At 44.6% G+C, this 18282-nt stretch overlaps 1 protein-coding gene across 1 annotated transcript in view; it reads left to right on the top strand.

Annotated features, from left to right (window-relative positions):
- The window catches only part of NIPSNAP2 (nipsnap homolog 2), a 40043-nt gene that overhangs the window by 5309 nt on the left and 16452 nt on the right, over positions 1-18282 (top strand). Inside the window, exons 4-7 of the mRNA XM_030186237.1 lie at positions 1638-1732; positions 6388-6458; positions 7356-7496; positions 8152-8183. Coding sequence (XP_030042097.1) covers positions 1638-1732; positions 6388-6458; positions 7356-7496; positions 8152-8183 — 339 coding nt within the window. The remainder of the gene's footprint in view (positions 1-1637; positions 1733-6387; positions 6459-7355; positions 7497-8151; positions 8184-18282) is intronic.

The following is an 18282-nucleotide window of genomic DNA, read 5'->3' as shown; positions in this document are numbered from 1 at the left end:
ATTAGTCTGAACCATTCCAGTTTCCTTAACCACAGGGCAAATAGCATTTTTAAGAAGGCAGTTTTTATGCTGTATTTACTATCCACAGATCCAAGGCCAGGATTAGTTATGCACCTGATTTGGAGAGCAATATTTATAGTGGTCTTTTAAGTACCAGGTTTTCAGCTCTGGCCCCAAATCAGGACCAATTTACAAGGTAACCAAGCTCTACAAATTAGACAATATCAGTTCAGAGAGAGCTGATGAATATTCATTATGGATGTCTTTTGAGGTGGTTATAGCCCTAGGTCAGAACTCATGTTCTAAGAACACAGCTTAGGTTTTCTCAAAGCTGCTGCAACAAATATTAAGAATACATTTTGAGGAACCAATTTACATATGGCAGCTAAAGCACATCTCATTTTTGTCAACCTTATAACCATGCATCCTGCTTAATAGAATATGAAGTTCTATTAGCTAAAACAGTCGAACTGAGGGCAGAGTTCTGGAGTTATTGTAGAAGCAGTAAACAGAAAGTAAGTTGTAACTGAGTACCTAATAAGACTGCAAAGATAGAAAAACACTCTAATAATGTCTGTTTTAGTTTACTGTCACTCTTGTATGACTAAAACATGCAACATCAATATTACAAAACATGCATATTTGCTTTGCACTTTGAAGAATTATATAAATAGAAATGTTAACAGAAAAACTGTGAACTACAGACAATAACTGCCACGGATGAGGAATATTTCCTAGCTTTTCTAGGTACTGCTAATATACTTTTCATTCTGGACCCTGCAATGCCCTTCCTTCCTTCTGCTGCTGGTCAGTGACTGATTTTGACTGGAAGGATAAAGATAGAGAATACAAGCTGTCCAGGAAAATAACATAGTTTGGACAGATTGGCATGTTATACAACCAGTTTTATTGTATTAGTGTATTTTAGCTCAGCCACTGTTTTTTAAGATAATGGACAATAAAATAAGGGCTAGCTCAGAAAAACATTTTGTAGTTGTAAGTTAATGAACCAGCATCAGAATATATGCTGATATAGTCACGTGCATCATGCAACATCTGTACACAACTTAAGACTAAATGAGTATATCTTAACATAAGATGATATGTTTTAAATGGTAAATGGGGAAAGCCCTTTATTTCATCTGGCCCTATGAGTAGAGAACAATGTTGTATCGAGCATGTTTCCATTGCTACCCAGATAGACTAATAGCTGTTAGATATGGCCATCTGCCTCAGGAGACTTATACCACATGTTATGTTTAATCTTAATCTAATGTGTGTTGAATTCTATTAATTTAATAACAAAGCCTGAGAGAGGTTCATGACTTGATGTAGACCAGAGGTGGGAATCCTGTGGCCCTTGAGAACTTCACATTGGTTTGGTTTTCAGGATATCCTCCATGAATATGCATATGAGATATTTGCACACATTGGAAAAACCCATATACTTCTGACATGTATATTCATTTGGAATGTCCTGAAACCCAACTGGCTTACAGCCCTTGAGGTCAGGTTTCCCACCCCTGATAAAAGATGAATGCCATCATAAGATGATGATGGATGCAATATATGATGCATAACAGTTATTTGGGCTTCCTAAAGGATGCAACCTAGTATCGATCTTCCTTGTTTTTAAGTGAAGAGGTGCTGCCACAGATTCATGAAGAAAAAATCTACCCTTGTACCCTGGTGGGAACTTGGAACACGTGGTACGGAGACCAAGATCAGGCTGGTACGAGCTTGGAAGTACAATTGGCTATAAAACGCTAACCAGTAACGCTGTACAGTGAAATGTATGGGGCATGTGTGACTGCTTTCTTCTCTTCAACTTGCTAGGAGTAGGAAGGAAGATTTTTAGTTGATTACTGGTATGCATCCTTTTAACCCTTTGATTTGTGCAAGCATGATGAACAATCATTTCACTTTGCCTTTTCTTGGACAAGTGCGATTAGCTTAAAAATAGTTACTAGTCCAAGACACACTTCAGATGAAAATAAAACAGTTTACATTTTTATCCCCAAATATTGTCCCAATATAATTCTAATTGTTTTACCATGGTTTATGTAGAGTGTACCCCTTGCTGTTAGAATATTATTTCTACCAAATTAGTGGGCATGTTTGCTAAAGGGCATTAAGCCCTTATCACGTGCTGACAAGTGTACCACATAACGGCATTAAGGTGTTGTACAGTAATATACCTGTTAGCGCTCGTGTTAAGAAAAGTTTAAGGAATTTTTCCAGGAGAAGGCGTGCCATGTGCATGGAAACATCCCAGCACATTTTAGGTAACCCATGTTAACTGGATAGCAGCTGAGCTAATGCTGGATCATCTAGCGCCTCCTATATAGGAGTCGCTAAAGTGCTACCATGTTAAATCGTAGCAGTTGCTGCGTACAACCTGCATAAAACATTCCCTCAAGAAGACTAATACACACTGAAATCCTTGTTAACTCCAGATTTATTTATTTGTGACTTGATTTACTGCCTTTATATGTCAAACAGAGCAAGGCGGTTAATGGTAAAATAAATCCTAACACCCTTTAGTAAACATGCCTTTTAATATCCAAAGTTTGTTGTAGCACCATAGAATTTGTCTCATAGATGAAGAAGCCTGGCTTTGCGCTTTCACGCAGTGTTTTCTTCATTTCAAGGTTCTGTTCTGAACAACAAGGTGGTAAAAAAATAAAACAGAGATCCAAATCACTAATAAAATGTCATTGTAGACTTTTCAAAACATACAAAGGTGGAAGAATGCCAGATCCAGAAAGCCCAGTCCTGAAGCCACGGCTACAAAGCCTTCAACAGGGGTCTCTTGACTATTGTGTAACCCTTACTTCCTGAATGTGTCCGGGCATGTTTTTGGGAGCTTTAGAAACTGAAGTGGGTTGTGCTTCTTTAGAAGTGATAGCTCACACAAAGGTTCATTGTGAATCACTTTGCTTCACACATTCAGGAAGTAAGGGTTACACAATACTCAAGAGACCCCTGATGAAGTCTTTGTAGCCGAAACACGGACCGTGTAGGGTCCTAATAAACTTACTACCCTGGCCTCAGGACTGGTCTTTTTGGATCTGGCATTCTTCCACCTTTGTGTGTTTTGATATCTTTGGCTCGTTTGTGGAAGTATTGGACCCCCTTCATTGTAGACTTTTCAGCGCTTTATTTCTTTTTAGGTGAAGTTGTTTATTAACTTGCCTTGAAAATAAGTGTAATGAATGGATGAAAGTAAAAGCCCAGACATTAAAATTCCCATAATTGTTTCTTTAAACATTTTCTTTTTAAGGGGTCACATTCTGTGTCCTACTTTTGTGGTCCTCTGTAGCCTATTCCTAAGTAGATGTTCCCAGGGGATTTAGACCTGGCATAGTCCTGGAGCTTTCTATGTTTCTCACTCTCCTCTGATAGGAAAAGGTTCAGCAGTGGTAAGCTCTGTATTCAGTTGGTGTGAGAATGCAGAAAAAACATAATATTACTCCTGAAGGGTATATACCTGTGGTTCCCAAACCTGCCCTGGGGGAACCCCAGCTAGTCAGGTTTTCTGGATATTCACATTGAATATGCATGAGAGAAGTTTTGCATGCAGTGGAAGCAGTGCATGCAAATCAATCTCGTGAATATTCATTGCAGATATCCAGAAAACCTGACTGGCTGCAGCTCCCCCAGGACAGGTGTAGGAACCACTGATATATACAGTGGAATATGGCATATATAGTGCTGCCATCATGACGCTTGAGCATAGCCCCTTTTTGGTATAAAGCTTCCCTCAAAGGAGTGTAAAGCACAGAGTTATTATATAGCACGCTAGCAGCAGTGTTTTCTCTGCATACAGAATTTTTTTGTTGGCTTTCTTTATTGCGAACACAGACACATCAAGTCAAGGCTGAAAACTCATGCACAAAATGTTTTTCATGTGCACATGGGCCAGCAAAAATTAGAGAGAACTTTGACCAGCAGGATTAGCTTTTGGTTGTCTACAGTGGGATGTGGCTGGATATAATGTAAACTCTGGTTTTATACAGTTAACATGAATTGTGAGCAACAGCAGTGCTGACCTTGAAAGCTCCAGAATGTTGTTAATGGAATAGGAAGGAGCCAGTGTGAAGTGACAGAACAGCTTGCAATCCGCATGGTATAATGTGTTTTGGTCATGCTACTCCCACAAAAATGTTTTGTTTTTAATTACATTTCTTAATTAAAAAAAAAATCAAAAAGGACATAAATTCCTTGTAGAGTAATTGCAACGAAACTTGTTCAGACTGACGGCATCTAGTTTTCTAGCCTTACCTTGGCATCTGGGAGACATTAGGCTACACTCACTACTTGACTGGTTTGTGCCAAACTATACAGAGCTCATTTCCTGTTACTGATGATGGAATCCCTGGTATATTGCTGAATGCGTTGCAGCTCTTTTGGATCGGGCAGACTGAGTGGTCTGGGCCCCCTGCCTGGCCATTGCCCGACGCCCCCACCATCCCGGTTCTTTCCTACCTGCTGCGCTGCTGCTACTCCCAGGCCGCAGATGCAAATTTCAAAAACTGACATATTTCAAGCACTATATTATAGGTTAACAACTACACATAAAACAAAAAAATGGAACATATGATACCAATTTATTGGATCAAATATATTTTCCAGTTAGCTTTCAGAGGCCAAAACCTCTTTCCTCAGGTCAGGACAGTATACTGCTATTAAGGTATTCTGTTCTGACATGAGAAAGGAGGGTTGGATCTCCAAACATTAGTCAAAAAAGTATTACAATTAGTCCAATAAAGATATCATCTTATTTCCATTTTCTTTAACACAGCTACCACACTACTTTCTACTAAACTAAACTAAAAATAAAATTTATTTTTCCTACCTTTGTTGTCTGACCGTTTACTTTTTTCTAATTGTGTTGGTCCTAGTCTCTTGTTGCTTCTTTCCTCGATCTCTTCTTAACTCTCGCCAGTGTCTATCCCTCTCTCCCCCTCCCTTTCCATCCAGCATCTGCTCCCTCTCTTTCCCCTTTCCGTCCAGCGTCTACCCCTCTCTCTCCCCTTTCCGTCCAGCGTCTACCCCTCTCTCCCCCCTTTCCATCCAGCATCTGCCTCCTCCCCCCTTTCCATCCAGTGTCTGCCCCCTTTCCATCCAGCATCTGACCCTTCTCTCTCCTCACTTCCATCCAGAGTCTCTCCTCTTTTTCTTCATCCAACATCAGGCCCCTCTCTCTCCTCACTTCCATCCACTCAGGTCCTTCTCTCTTCCCAGTTCCACCCAACATCTGCATCCTCTCTCCCCCTTCCATCCAGCTTTTATCACCTCTCTCCCCTTCATCCAGCGTCTGTCCCTCCTCTCCCCATTTCCATCTGGCATATGTCTCTTCTCTCCTTCATCCAGTGTCTGTCCCTTCTCTCCCTCTTTTTATCTGACATCTGTCCCCTCTCCTCAACCAGCATGTTCCCCCTCCCCACTCCATTCTGCATCCATTGTCCTTCCCTATCACCCTGTACCTGGGGTCCTTCTTATCCCTGCTCAATTTATATGTCCCCACTGTCACCCCACCTAATCCCCATATCCCTACTCTTCCACCCTACCCTCACAATCACACCCTCCCCCCTCCAGTGTAGCATTCTTTTTTTTTTCAGGCCCACCCAACACCCAAACCCTCTCTCCCCCCCCTACTAGTGGCACACCAGGACCAGGTTTATCCCCACTCCCACCCCATACCCCCCTGCCGCAGCCACTGCTGCTGTTTCAGCAGTGGCAGCAAAAATAGAAAAAAAAAGATTGTGGGGCTGCACCGTTCACTTCCCGCTCACAGCTGACCGGCTCTGCCCCGGAACAGGAAATTGTTAGAGGAAGGCGGGACCGGCAGCTGCGAACAGGAGGAACAGTGCGGCTCCGCGATCTTTATTTCTGTTTTTGCCACCGCCGCTGCTGTAACAGCAGCAGCAGTGATGGCCACGGCAGGAGGGTAGTGTGTGGGAATGGGAAGAACAATGGGCATCCAGGAAGATCCTCTGGGCCCTCGGGCACTGCCCAGTTTCCTGAATGGTCAGTCAGCCCCTGCTTTGGATGTTTGCATGTTTGTTTTTTTTAACAAGAGGTTTAATCCTCTTGCTTTGATTGCAGTGGTTGTGATGTTAACAAAAGTATTCCCAGTGGAGATTGGATAGCAGGCTGTTGATTCCTTCTCTCCCCCAGTATATACATGTTTGCAGTTTCAACCAAAAGATTAAGAATGAACCGTCTCTAGCTCATGGCTTAGACACTACACTCAGATCTCAGAGAAAAGGCCAATAATTCTGAGTAATTTTGCAGCCAGAAAGAGCCTTTGTGCCTGAATAGATTATATGGTGACTGAAATCTGTTGAGGAGCCTTTGACAGTGCAACACTTGTTTTTTCAGTGCATCTCTGGCGGTATGAGGGAGGTTACCCAGCACTCACAGAGGTCATGAATAAGCTCAGGCAAAACAAGGTAACACCCTCCCCCCCCTTTTTTTTTTTTTTTACCCATGTTTGGATATAATTAGTTTGTTTTAGAACATTCAACCTTTGCTTGATTGCCTCATTTTTTTTCCCTTAAAAAGACAGCAGACTGCTAGGCAAAACTAAAGTATCAGCCCTTGGCATTTAAATCAGTATTTCTTGAGTTTTTTTTTTTTTTTTATGGCATTGAATGGTGTAGTTAGTATAGATTCTGATGTTGCATGCATTAGAATCTTAATAGTCACCTTTAGTGGGTCAAATGAGATTTCATCTTGTATAAGAGCATAATACAGAATATCTTAAAATATGAGGGAATAGAATTCTGCCATCATAGGAGAAGCATGATTATTCGGGAAGACCAGATGGCTTAGTGGTTGATAAATGGAAATCTCAGGGACAGAAGCAATATCAGGAACCTGGGGTTAAGAATTATGGAGGTGATGTTTGCAGTCCCTGGGGGAAGGTAAAAGCAAGCTGCATTTTTTCATTCAAAATCTTGGTGTCATGCCAAGACCAACACCAGAGGTTGTCTATGCTCTTGGCCAAAAATGGCTAGATGTGCTTGTTACCCCTTAGAAGTCAGTGCTGGCAGAAAAGATTGTAAAATAATACAAAAAATATACATTGTGATTTAGAAATGGATATCTCTATCTTCGTAAGTCTGTAAGAAAGTTTCTGGCCAGGTGCTTTATCCCTTGGCTGGGGGCCTTCCATGGGAGGGATACTTGATAGGAGGAAGACTTCCATATTAACCCCTTTTGTCTTGTAGAGCAATGACACTGTAATAGTTGGAGAAATCTTGTGCTCCTAAGCAAATTTAAAAGCTGTAAAGCCAGTCAAGATATCCTGAGTTTTCAGTATTTGAATATATGTTCTTCTTTAACAGGAATTTTTGGCGTTTCGTAAAGAGAGGAATAATATGCTACTGTCTCGCAAGAATCAGCTTCTCTTGGAGTTCAGCTTCTGGAATGAACCTGTACCCAGGAAGGGACCCAGTATTTATGAACTGAGATCTTATCAGCTAAGGGTAAGCACACAACAGTCATTAGCTTTAAGTCAGGAATAAATGATGATTTTTTTTTTTTTAGAGTAATTAATGTTCTTTGTGTTCATTACTTATGTGATTGTTTTATATTGTCATGCTTCTCCAACAAAAATTGTTTTTGTTTTTGTTGATCATATCATGCTACAATCACTCTTTAGAATAGTGAGCCGTGAATGTGATGGAATAAAACTATTATTTAGCCAAAATGGACATTTGCTTAGTAAAAACTACTTCCCTTCTTAAAAGAAATTATGAATGTTAAAATGTTGGCAGATTTTGACTGTTATTAGGGTACTCATTTTCTAATCACATTGACTTACAAAGTTAATGTTCTTTAAAAATGAACCTCCATGAGAGAATTTTGGAAGGAGTCCCATAGGGATACACCGCAGATGCAGGAGTAGGTGCAAGGAGGTCCTCTTTGTGCATTGCAGGTGCTCAGGAAGAAAGTGGTTAATCCAATAAACTACAACCAAGCGGTGAACAGAGACTAGACATAAACCTCATGGTTTTAGGATAAGCCTTTCAGTTTTAGCCGCTCTTTTTTTTTTTTAGGAGAATACCTTGGTATATTGTGCTCCAAAACATTTTTACAGATGAACTAATTGTAATATATATCTTTTTATTTTTCTTTCAGCCTGGAACAATGATAGAATGGGGCAACAATTGGTGAGTACTGTATAACCTAACGGGTACGCCTTAAAAAGAAAGGAGTTCATTTGCAGGGATGTTTATAAAAATATCTTTCCAAGGACTTACGCTTTGGATAAACATTTTGCCTTTATTTTAACACTTCTTATCTACCAGATACTGGCTTCATTTGTAGCCATTATCTGATTCTCAGTTATTGCAGAAGGTTTGATTTGTTTCCTGTTAAACCCCTTTAATAGATTCTATTTTCTTTTATTCTTTCGTCCTCCAAGTAAGGACCCCAAATTGTTTATATAACAAAAGGCAGTAAGCATAATATAATACAGTAGTAGTAAGGGTGATATCCATAATAACAGACCTGTTGTACTCTAATCAGGGAAAGTGGCAACTAACACGTCCAATTACATTATTTATTTATTTTTGTTACATTTGTACCCCACACTTTTTCCCACTCATGGCAGGCTCAATGCTGCAGGCAATGGAGGGTTAAGTGACTTGCCCAGAGTCACAAGGAGCTGCCTGTGCCAGGAATCAAACTCAGTTCCCCAGGACCAAAGTCCACCACCCTAACCACTAGGCCACTCCTCCACATTAATGCCATTCCATCTGGAGAGGCCCAGATGTGACTGGCCCCTGTTCTGATACAGCATTTATACATGTGGGGAAGTTAGCTGTGTTCAGATATCAAGAGGGATGTGAGGAGAGGGAGTGTCCTGGGCAGACCTGCAATACAGATGTGCATTTTTTTTTCTTTTCCTCTTTTTGTACACTAAGGATTGTGAACCGCCTTGATATAATTACTATGAGCGCAGGTATATCGAGTATACATAAATACTTTTTTTTAAATATTCATGTCTGTACTGAAAATGATAGTCATCGATATTTACAGCTTCCCTTGTTTGCTGTACCTGGTAGCTGTATATCCCAATGTCTGCCTCCCATTGTGTGGGCAACCTCCCAGTGTGAGGCAGACCCCCCCTGGACTTATTGGGGCTCCATGTAGTCTTGTGAGTTGGGAGCAATGCCCTCTCGCTCCTGCTTCAATGAACCAGAATTCCAAAATATCCAGCAAGATCTCTAGCAGTAATATTGTGGTATTAATGCTAAGAGTCCAACTTCCATTTGGATGGTCCTGCCCCACGATTTCCCAGGGACCTCCCCCCCCCCCCCCCCCCCCAATTAAGCCCGGAGAGTAGGTCAGGAGCTGGGAGTGTGCTCATTAGACTTTCAGTGATGAGGGGAATTGGGCCTCTGAGGGCTAGCATTGGAGTGGTTGTGGCTGGGGTAGGGGAAGGAGGGAATGGATGTCTTTGCAGAATTGCGGTCGGGTTCTTAACAGAGGGAGCAGTGATGTTTGGGAAACTGTTTCTACATCTGGAGCAGGTTTCTACATTATTATCCCTACATGCACTTTTCTAAAACTGGTGCTCTCTCTAGATCACACCACAAGGGGGATTTGAGGATTCAGCCGTCGAGGGGGGGTTGCCTTTGCCCTGTGACACTATAGATCTGGTTGACTCTTGGCGGTTATTTCATGCCGGAGAACGGGATTATACCCACCTTTCTCGGGCTCATTCAACACAGTCCGGAACTGATTTTTTTTTTTTCGAGATTTTTTTTTTCTAAACATTGGTAACATCGGGGATTGGTCCTTATGGAATCTCTGATCATGCGATGATCTGGGTTTCGTTGGAATTTAATCCTGTGGAGCGCAGGACTTTTCACTGGAGATTTCCAATAGACCTTTATTGGGATTAGTCATTCCGTGCATTTTTGGTGGAGAAGTGGAACAGCTTTAGAACACATAATTCAAATCATGAGCATCAGCCCATTCTTTTTTGGAACATAGCAAAGGTGGTATTGATGGGGTGATATTTTGGTTTATGCCACCCGAAAACAGAGATTGAGGGATAAGGAAATCCTGCAGTTAGAAAAGCAAGTAATTTAGGACTGAGTGGCTGTAGGACAACAGAGATCAGAGTCAGCTGGGATGGCTTTCTTGGTGTTTCAAGCAGTGCTGAACACATTATTACATCAACGTGCCATTAAATCGGTAATGTATTATAAATATCGGCTTTATAGACATGGGAGCAAGTGTGGAAAGATGCTTTCACACTTGATTTCAACTAGACAGGGTCCATCTCAGATACTGCAACTTCAGGACGAAAGGGGAAAACCAACTCAGACTTGGAGATTAACAAGGTATTCACACAATTCTATAAGGATTTGTATTCCCCTTCGAAGGAGGACACGCTAGATGTTTTGTTAAATTTAGGGAATGTTCAGCTCCCGTGAGTATCATCTGAACAAGCGGAGATTTTGAACGCTCAATTCACATAGGATGAGTTGGTTTTAGCAATTCAAGACAGAAGAGATCCTTGTTTGCCTACGTCTTATCGACCCATTTCCTTATTAAACTTGGAGGCTAAGCTTTTTGCGAAAATCCTGGCCACTCGCTTGTCCACTGTAGTAGATGTTTCTCAGGAGGGGTTTGTTTGGCGCAGAACGGATACTAAAAACATCTGTAAGATTTTTGGCTTTGTTGGAAGCTGTGCAGAGGGGCCATCTGTCTTCTCTGTTAATCTGCTTTGATGCAGAAAAGGCATTTGACCATGTACACTGGGGTTTCTTGTTTCAGACCTTACAAACTTATGGTATAGATGGTTTTTTTCTCTATGGCGGTAAAGATCCTCTACTTGACTCCTAAGGCTTTTCTATTGGTCAATGATATTTTCTCACAATCTTTTGAGGTCCAGCGGGGAACTCGTCAGGGTTGCCCCTTGTTGCCGTTGCTTTTCATATTGGCGTTGGACCTCTATTAGAGACATTTTAATAAATCCTGAAATTGTATTTATTTGTATTTATTTACCGCCTTTTTGAAGCAATTCACTCAGGTGATATACAATAAGAATAAATCAAACATGAGCAATAGACAATTATAGCAGTAAAAACATTCAAATAACAAAACAAAGTATGGTATAGTATACTATTTACAATACCAACACAATACATAGTAACATAGTAGATGACGGCAGAAAAAGACCTGCATGGTCCATCCAGTCTGCTCAACAAGATAAACTCATACGTGCTACTTTTTGTGTATACCCTACTTTGATTTGTACCTGTGCTCTTCAGGACACAGACCGTATAAGTCTGCCCAGCACTATCCCTGCCTCCCAACCACCAGCCCCGCCTCCCAACCACCGGCTCTGGCCGCCTCCCAACCACCAGCCCCGCCTCCCAACCACCGGCTCTGGCACAGTATACATAATATAACATTTTAAATGACGGTGTAGTGTATAAGCAAAGATGGAAAATATGGCTAGGTAAGAGAGTAAGAGGAGTTATAAAGTAAGGTGACTAATTTTAAAGAAAGTTCACATGAGGTCAGAGAGATGGTTAACATATAGATAGGGAAGAGAGTAAGAGGAGTTAGAAAATAAGGTGACTAATTTAAAGAAAGGTGCACATGAGGTCAGCGAGATGGTTAAATATTATCTCAGCAAGGGTAGGAGTGGATAAACATGTCCTGCTGCAGTATGTGCAGCCCGTGTCAATCCTTGTGTGTGTATGAGTGAGACTAACAAGTTAGTTACTTCTTCCATTAAAGGCCTAATTGAAGAGCCAAGCTTTCACCTGCTTTCTGAAGTAGAGAGAGTTTTTTGTGAAGCTGAGCCTTTCAGGGAGTGTATTCCAGAGTGCGGAGGCTACTCCGGTTAAGCTTGCGGGTATCACATCATGTAATGACTTTTGGAGAGGATGTGGTTAGGGATACTCCTTGGGAGGACCTTAGTGCGCATCTTTTGTCGTCATTTTTATATGCTGTTTTCTATTGTCGTGCACAAGTGTTTTGATATTACCTTCTTTAGGGATGTTCTTTGTGCTGTAGTCATGTTTTCCATGTATCAGTGTGCTACCTCCTTCAGGCTTTCATGAGGATCAGCACAATAATACCCTATTCCTTAGCGTCCCTCCGGACCGGACCAGGATTGGACTGATGGGTTGTGCACGCCTACCAGCAACCCATCAGTCCAATCCTGGTCCGGTCCGGAGGGACGCTAAGGAAGGAGAAATTAGATCTTACCTGCTAATTTGCTTTCCTTTAGTCCCTCCGGACCGGACCAGGCCCCCCCATATTTTGTCACTTTTTCAATGGGGTATTCAAAAAAAAAAAAAAAAAAAAGACGCTTGTACATATATAGGACTTTAAGTGGACCATGCCACGTCTCTGGTCGGAGTTGCTGGTGGGTTCAGTTGCTGGAATATATATGTATGTATATATCTATATATGTATAGAACTTTGAGGTCCTTAGCACTTCTGTGCTGAGAGTTGCTGGTGAGTTCTAATTCAAATGAGCCATACCACTTCTCTGGTAGGAGTTGCTGGTGAGCTTTCCTACAAAAGGGACATACCACTTCTCTGGTGAGAGTTCAGTCCAATCCTGGTCCGGTCCGGAGGGACTAAAGGAAAGCAAATTAGCAGGTAAGATCTAATTTCTCCATTTACTACTACTACTTATCATTTCTATAGTGCCACAAACGCGGGGTACAAATGTAATTAAAAAAAAAACAGTAGTGCAAGTGATTAAATGGGAGCTTCCTAAAATACTATGGTCTCCTCAGAAATTGAACAGAAATTAGCTTGAACAAGTTGGAGAATTGTACGTTTATGATGTGACGGAAGGCGAATTTCCTAATCAACTTATGTTTTAGAATCCAGTTCTCACCACCTCCTCTGAAATAATGGATGGTGGTCCCAGTTTACCCAATACATTAATCAAGGGCCTTCCCCAAAACAGATTTGGATGAAATTTGGCAGAAGCATTGGCACCATAGTAAGAAACTCTTGCCAGATGTCAACCAAAACTCTCTCCTGGTACATGCATATAGATAGGCAGAGAGACATTGTGACAGCAGTGAGCACTTTGCCCTGGTGAAACTTGCCTAAAGATAGATTTAGTTTTTAACCATTAACTGCATTATTGGGAAAATTTCAGGCACTTACTGTTCTAATTAAAAGCTTGATCCAAGCAGAAATCCTTGGTTGAGCAGAGGCTGTGCACAAGCATGAAGCTGCCTATCCAACTAAGAGATTTGTGTTTGGATCTGGCTTTTACATTTGGAAGATAAAAATCTGTTTTTTGATTTATTGAAAGCTTAATATTTGTATTTTAATATGTAGGTGAAACATAAAAGTCAGTGATCGTTTCATGTATATATTGGATTTTTATCATGTTTAAAAAGACATGTAAGTTTTTTTTTTCCATTAAAGTTGACAAAATCGGACCAATCTTTCTAAATCCCAACTAATCAGTTACCAATACTCATAATTTACTTTGAAAAATAAAATGAAATTGTAATTCTTTCCCCTAATATACACACAAATTTATTATTAAATTGAAGTAATTCAAAAATTGTTTCAAATGGTCAATTCTGGTCTGCTATAAATTGGTTAAGCTAGGAATTGTGTAACTGAGAATTTTTTAAAACAAGTATGTTGATGTAATACACCCAAAGTCATGTGTAAGTCAATCTGCCAAGTATTACATTTGAGTAGAGTAGTTTATATGACCTGATTATTTGACATTGTAATGCAGTAGTTGTCTTAATTTGTGAGCTGTACAGATAAGTTCACTATTAACTGGGACACAAAAAAAACATTGCCAACAAAGTTATAGTATTTCATAATTTGTCTTTCTGGATTATTTCCACTTCTCTGATGTATTTTGAGTTGATACAATGTTTGTGCAGCAAATCACAATTTATGATCTCGGTTTCATCAAATATGTTGCAATTTAACATCGAGTATACAAAATATGCAATAATTGATGTTATGGGATAAAACAGATATTCCTTACAATCCCTCCATACCAGCCCAGAGACGACAGAGAAGACTGATGGATTATGCACTCCTACCTGCAGGTGGAGACTGAGAATACTGAGAGCCTATAACTGTGGTGTGCCATTCCTAAGAGAATCAAGAACAAAGGAGGAGCAACCTTATGTAACAATGAACAAAAAAGCGAGGTGGATTCAAGGAGGATATCGAAGAGTCTTTATTGTAAACAAGTTGAAAAATGACCCGACGCGGCCGTCTTTTGGCACAAGGCCTGCTTTAGGGGTCTGGTAAATTTCTTAATGTTATAGCAAAATGTCTACCAACAGAATATTGTTCAACATCCAAGCCATTGAATCCTTAATGGCACAAATACGCTAAACTGCAACGTCTTCTGACCAGCTAGGGTTCATGATGCAAATGCAAAGATGGACTGGTTAAGGGTATTCAGAAGGCAGGAAAGTCCCATGTTCTCTTTGAATTGTTGTATGAGTATGTTATGGCTATGTATGTAGTTTTGTGGTTCTTTTTGTGTGTTTTTATGTATGTTTTGGTTTTTGTTTCTCGACCTGTATTAAGGGGTTCTAAATAATAAATCTAAAGACTTCTCCGAGGACAAGCAGGCTGCTTGTTCTCACGACTGGGTGACGTCCGCGGCAGCCCCCACCAACCGGAAAAAAGCTTCGCGGGACGGTCTGGACGCAGGGCACGCCCACCGCGCATGCGCGGCCGTCTTCCCGCCCGTGCGCGACCGCTCCCGCCAGTTCCTTTTTTTCCGCGACTGGAGAGAGTTGTGCTTTTGCCACTCTCTCTCTGTTTTCAGCCGCCGGATTTTCTCGATCGCGTTTACGCGGATCGTCGCTTTGCTTCTGGTTACCGTACGGTTTCCCTTTTTGTTTCAAAAAAAAAAAAAAAACCTGCGCGTGTGGAGCACGCGCTCCCCTTTTTCCCTCGCTTCTAGCGGGGACGCCACGTTGCGGCCTAGTGGTCGCTCGGTCGTTTCTTTTTCCATGGTGTGATTCCAGCCACCATTGACGACTTCGACTTCGCCGACGCGATTTTTCCGTCGATGTCCGCGAAGGTCCCGAGTGGATTTAAAAAGTGTGGTCGCTGCGGCCGGCCGATCTCACAAACCGACACCCACGCTTGGTGCCTCCAGTGCCTCGGGCCGGAGCACAATCTCAAGTCGTGTTCTTTGTGTCTAGGTCTCCGGAAACGGACTCAGGTTGCGAGGCAAGTTCTGCGGGACCGTCTTTTTGGAACTTGCGCCGGCCCCTCGACGTCGACCTCGACGGCATCGGTATCGACGGCCGGTCCTTCGGTACTGGTATCGATGCCCAAGACATCGGCACCGATGGCAGCGACCCCAGGAGAACAGGTCCCGTCGGCCCGCCGGTCCGCCGGTGAGAGTGGGGGTGAGAGGCCGCGTGGGCAATCGGCCCCGGTCACTCCCTCAGCTCGTGGGCCACGGGACCGAACCCTGTCTGACCCGGTACCTCGAGACCGAGGGGGATCGACCTCCTCCTCCTCCATGCCTTCCGGCACCGGTGACGGGCATCGGAAGAAAGATAAGAAGCGCCGTCACCGGTCGCCCTCGGTGCATCCGGATGTCGGAGAGGAGGCGACGCCGAAGCGTCATCGTCGAGAGGAGAGGTCTCCGTCGGTTGTGGAGGTACCGACGCGTCGGGGTTCCGGCACCTCGGTGCCGTCTCCTGGCCCCCAGCAGCTTCCGGCACCGACACCCTTACCGGCCCCACCGCCTTTCCCGGCAGCGGGCCTAGACGAGTGCCTCAGAGCCATCCTTCCGGGGATCCTGGAAGGACTGATGCGCCAGGCTGTGCCGGCGCCGGGGGTGCTTGCGCCCTCGGCGCCGATGACTGTGGCGCCGGTGAGCTCTAGCCCGGCGCCGGGGCCGTCGACACCGCCGCCGCTTGCGGCGTCGGTCTCGACCGCCACGCAGGTGGAGTCCCCGTCGACGTCGATGGAGGGAGCTCCGTCCCCGCCGGCGCGGGAGTCCACCGCTCGACGACACCGAGACCTCGGTGCCTCGACGTCGAGCCGGGCCCGGTTCAGGACTCAGCTACATGAGCTAATGTCCGATACCGAGGATGAGGACTCGTGGGGGGAAGAGGAGGACCCTAGATATTTCTCCTCAGAGGAGTCTACGGGCCTTCCCTCGGACCCCACGCCTTCACCGGAGAGGAAGCTCTCACCTCCTGAGAGTCTCTCTTTTGCCTCCTTTGTGCGGGATATGTCTATCAGCATTCCCTTCCCCGTGGTCTCTGTGGAAGAGCCGAGGGCCGAGATGCTCGAGGTCCTCGACTATCCATCTCCACCTAGAGAGTCCTCCACGGTGCCGCTGCACAATGTCCTAAAGGAGACGCTACTTCGGAACTGGGTGCGACCATTAACTAACCCCACCATTCCCAAGAAAGCAGAGTCCCAGTACAGGATCCACTCTGACCCAGAGCTCATGCGGCCCCAATTGCCCCATGACTCAGCGGTCGTGGATTCTGCTCTCAAGAGGGCACGGAGTTCGAGGGATACCGCCTCGGCGCCCCCGGGGCGGGAGTCTCGCACTCTGGACTCGTTTGGGAGGAAGGCCTACCAATCCTCCATGCTCGTGACCCGCATCCAATCATACCTGCTCTATATGAGCATTCACATGCGGACCTATGTGCAACAACTGGCGGACCTGGTCGAGAAGCTCCCGCCGGAGCAGTCCAGGCCTTATCAGGAGGTGGTCAGGCAGCTGAAGGCGTGCAGAAAGTTCCTGTCCAGGGGTATTTATGACACCTGTGACGTGGCATCTCGTGCTGCGGCCCAAGGTATAGTGATGCGCAGGCTCTCATGGCTGCGCGCCTCTGACCTGGACAACCGCACCCAGCAGAGACTGGCCGACGTCCCTTGCCGGGGGGATAACATTTTTGGTGAGAAGGTCGAGCAGATGGTGGACCAACTGCATCAGCGGGAAACCGCTCTCGACAAGCTCTCCCACCGGGCGCCTTCAGCATCCACCTCCACAGGTGGACGTTTTTCCCGGGCCCGGCAGGCTGCACCCTATTCTTTTGCGAAGCGTAGGTACAACCAGCCGGCCCGAAGGCCTCGTCAGGCACAGGGACAGCCCCAGCGCGCTCGTTCTCGTCAACAGCGTGCGCCTAAGCAGCCCCCTGCGCCTCCACAGCAAACGCCGGGGACGGGCTTTTGACTGGATCCATGGGAACATAGCCGCCCTACAGTTGTCCGTACCGGACGATCTGCCGGTCGGAGGGAGGTTAAACTTTTTTCACCAAAGGTGGCCTCTCATAACCTCCGACCAGTGGGTTCTCCAAATAGTGCGGTGCGGATACGCCCTGAATTTGGCCTCCCTGCCTCCAAATTGCCCTCCGGGAGCTCAGTCTTTCAGCTCCCGCCACAAGCAGGTACTTGCAGAGGAACTCTCCGCCCTTCTCAGCGCCAATGCGGTCGAGCCCGTACCACCCGGGCAGGAAGGGCGGGGATTCTATTCCAGGTACTTCCTTGTGGAAAAGAAAACAGGGGGGATGCGTCCCATCCTAGACCTGAGAGGCCTGAACAAATTCCTGGTCAAAGAAAAGTTCAGGATGCTTTCCTTGGGCACCCTTCTGCCAATGATTCAGAAAAACGATTGGCTATTTTCCCTGGATTTAAAGGACGCATACACTCACATCCCGATACTGCCAGCTCACAGACAGTATCTTAGATTCCGCCTGGGCGCACGGCACTTTCAGTATTGTGTGCTGCCCTTTGGGCTCGCCTCTGCCCCACGAGTGTTTACAAAGTGCCTCGTGGTGGTGGCGGCGTATCTACGCAAGCTGGGAGTGCACGTGTTCCCATATCTCGACGATTGGCTGGTCAAGAGCACCTCGGAGGCAGGAGCCCTCCGGTCCATGCAGTGCACTATTCAACTTCTGGAGCTGCTGGGGTTTGTGATCAATTACCCAAAGTCCCATCTCCAGCCTACTCAGTCTCTGGAATTCATAGGAGCGCTGCTGAATACCCAGACGGCTCAGGCCTACCTTCCCGAAGCGAGGGCTACCAATCTCTTAGCCCTGGCTTCGCAGACCAGAGCGTCTCAGCAGATCACAGCTCGGCAGATGTTGAGACTTCTGGGTCATATGGCCTCCACAGTTCATGTGACTCCCATGGCTCGTCTTCACATGAGATCTGCTCAATGGACCCTAGCTTCCCAGTGGTTTCAAGCCACCGGGAATCTAGAAGATGTCATCCGCCTCTCCACCAGTTGCCGCACTTCACTGCTCT

The sequence above is a fragment of the Microcaecilia unicolor genome, chromosome 13 (genome assembly GCF_901765095.1).
Source record: "Microcaecilia unicolor chromosome 13, aMicUni1.1, whole genome shotgun sequence".
Lineage (NCBI taxonomy): Eukaryota > Metazoa > Chordata > Amphibia > Gymnophiona > Siphonopidae > Microcaecilia > Microcaecilia unicolor.
Note: the sequence above shows the minus strand (reverse complement) of the source record. Positions and strands in the feature narration are given on the sequence as shown.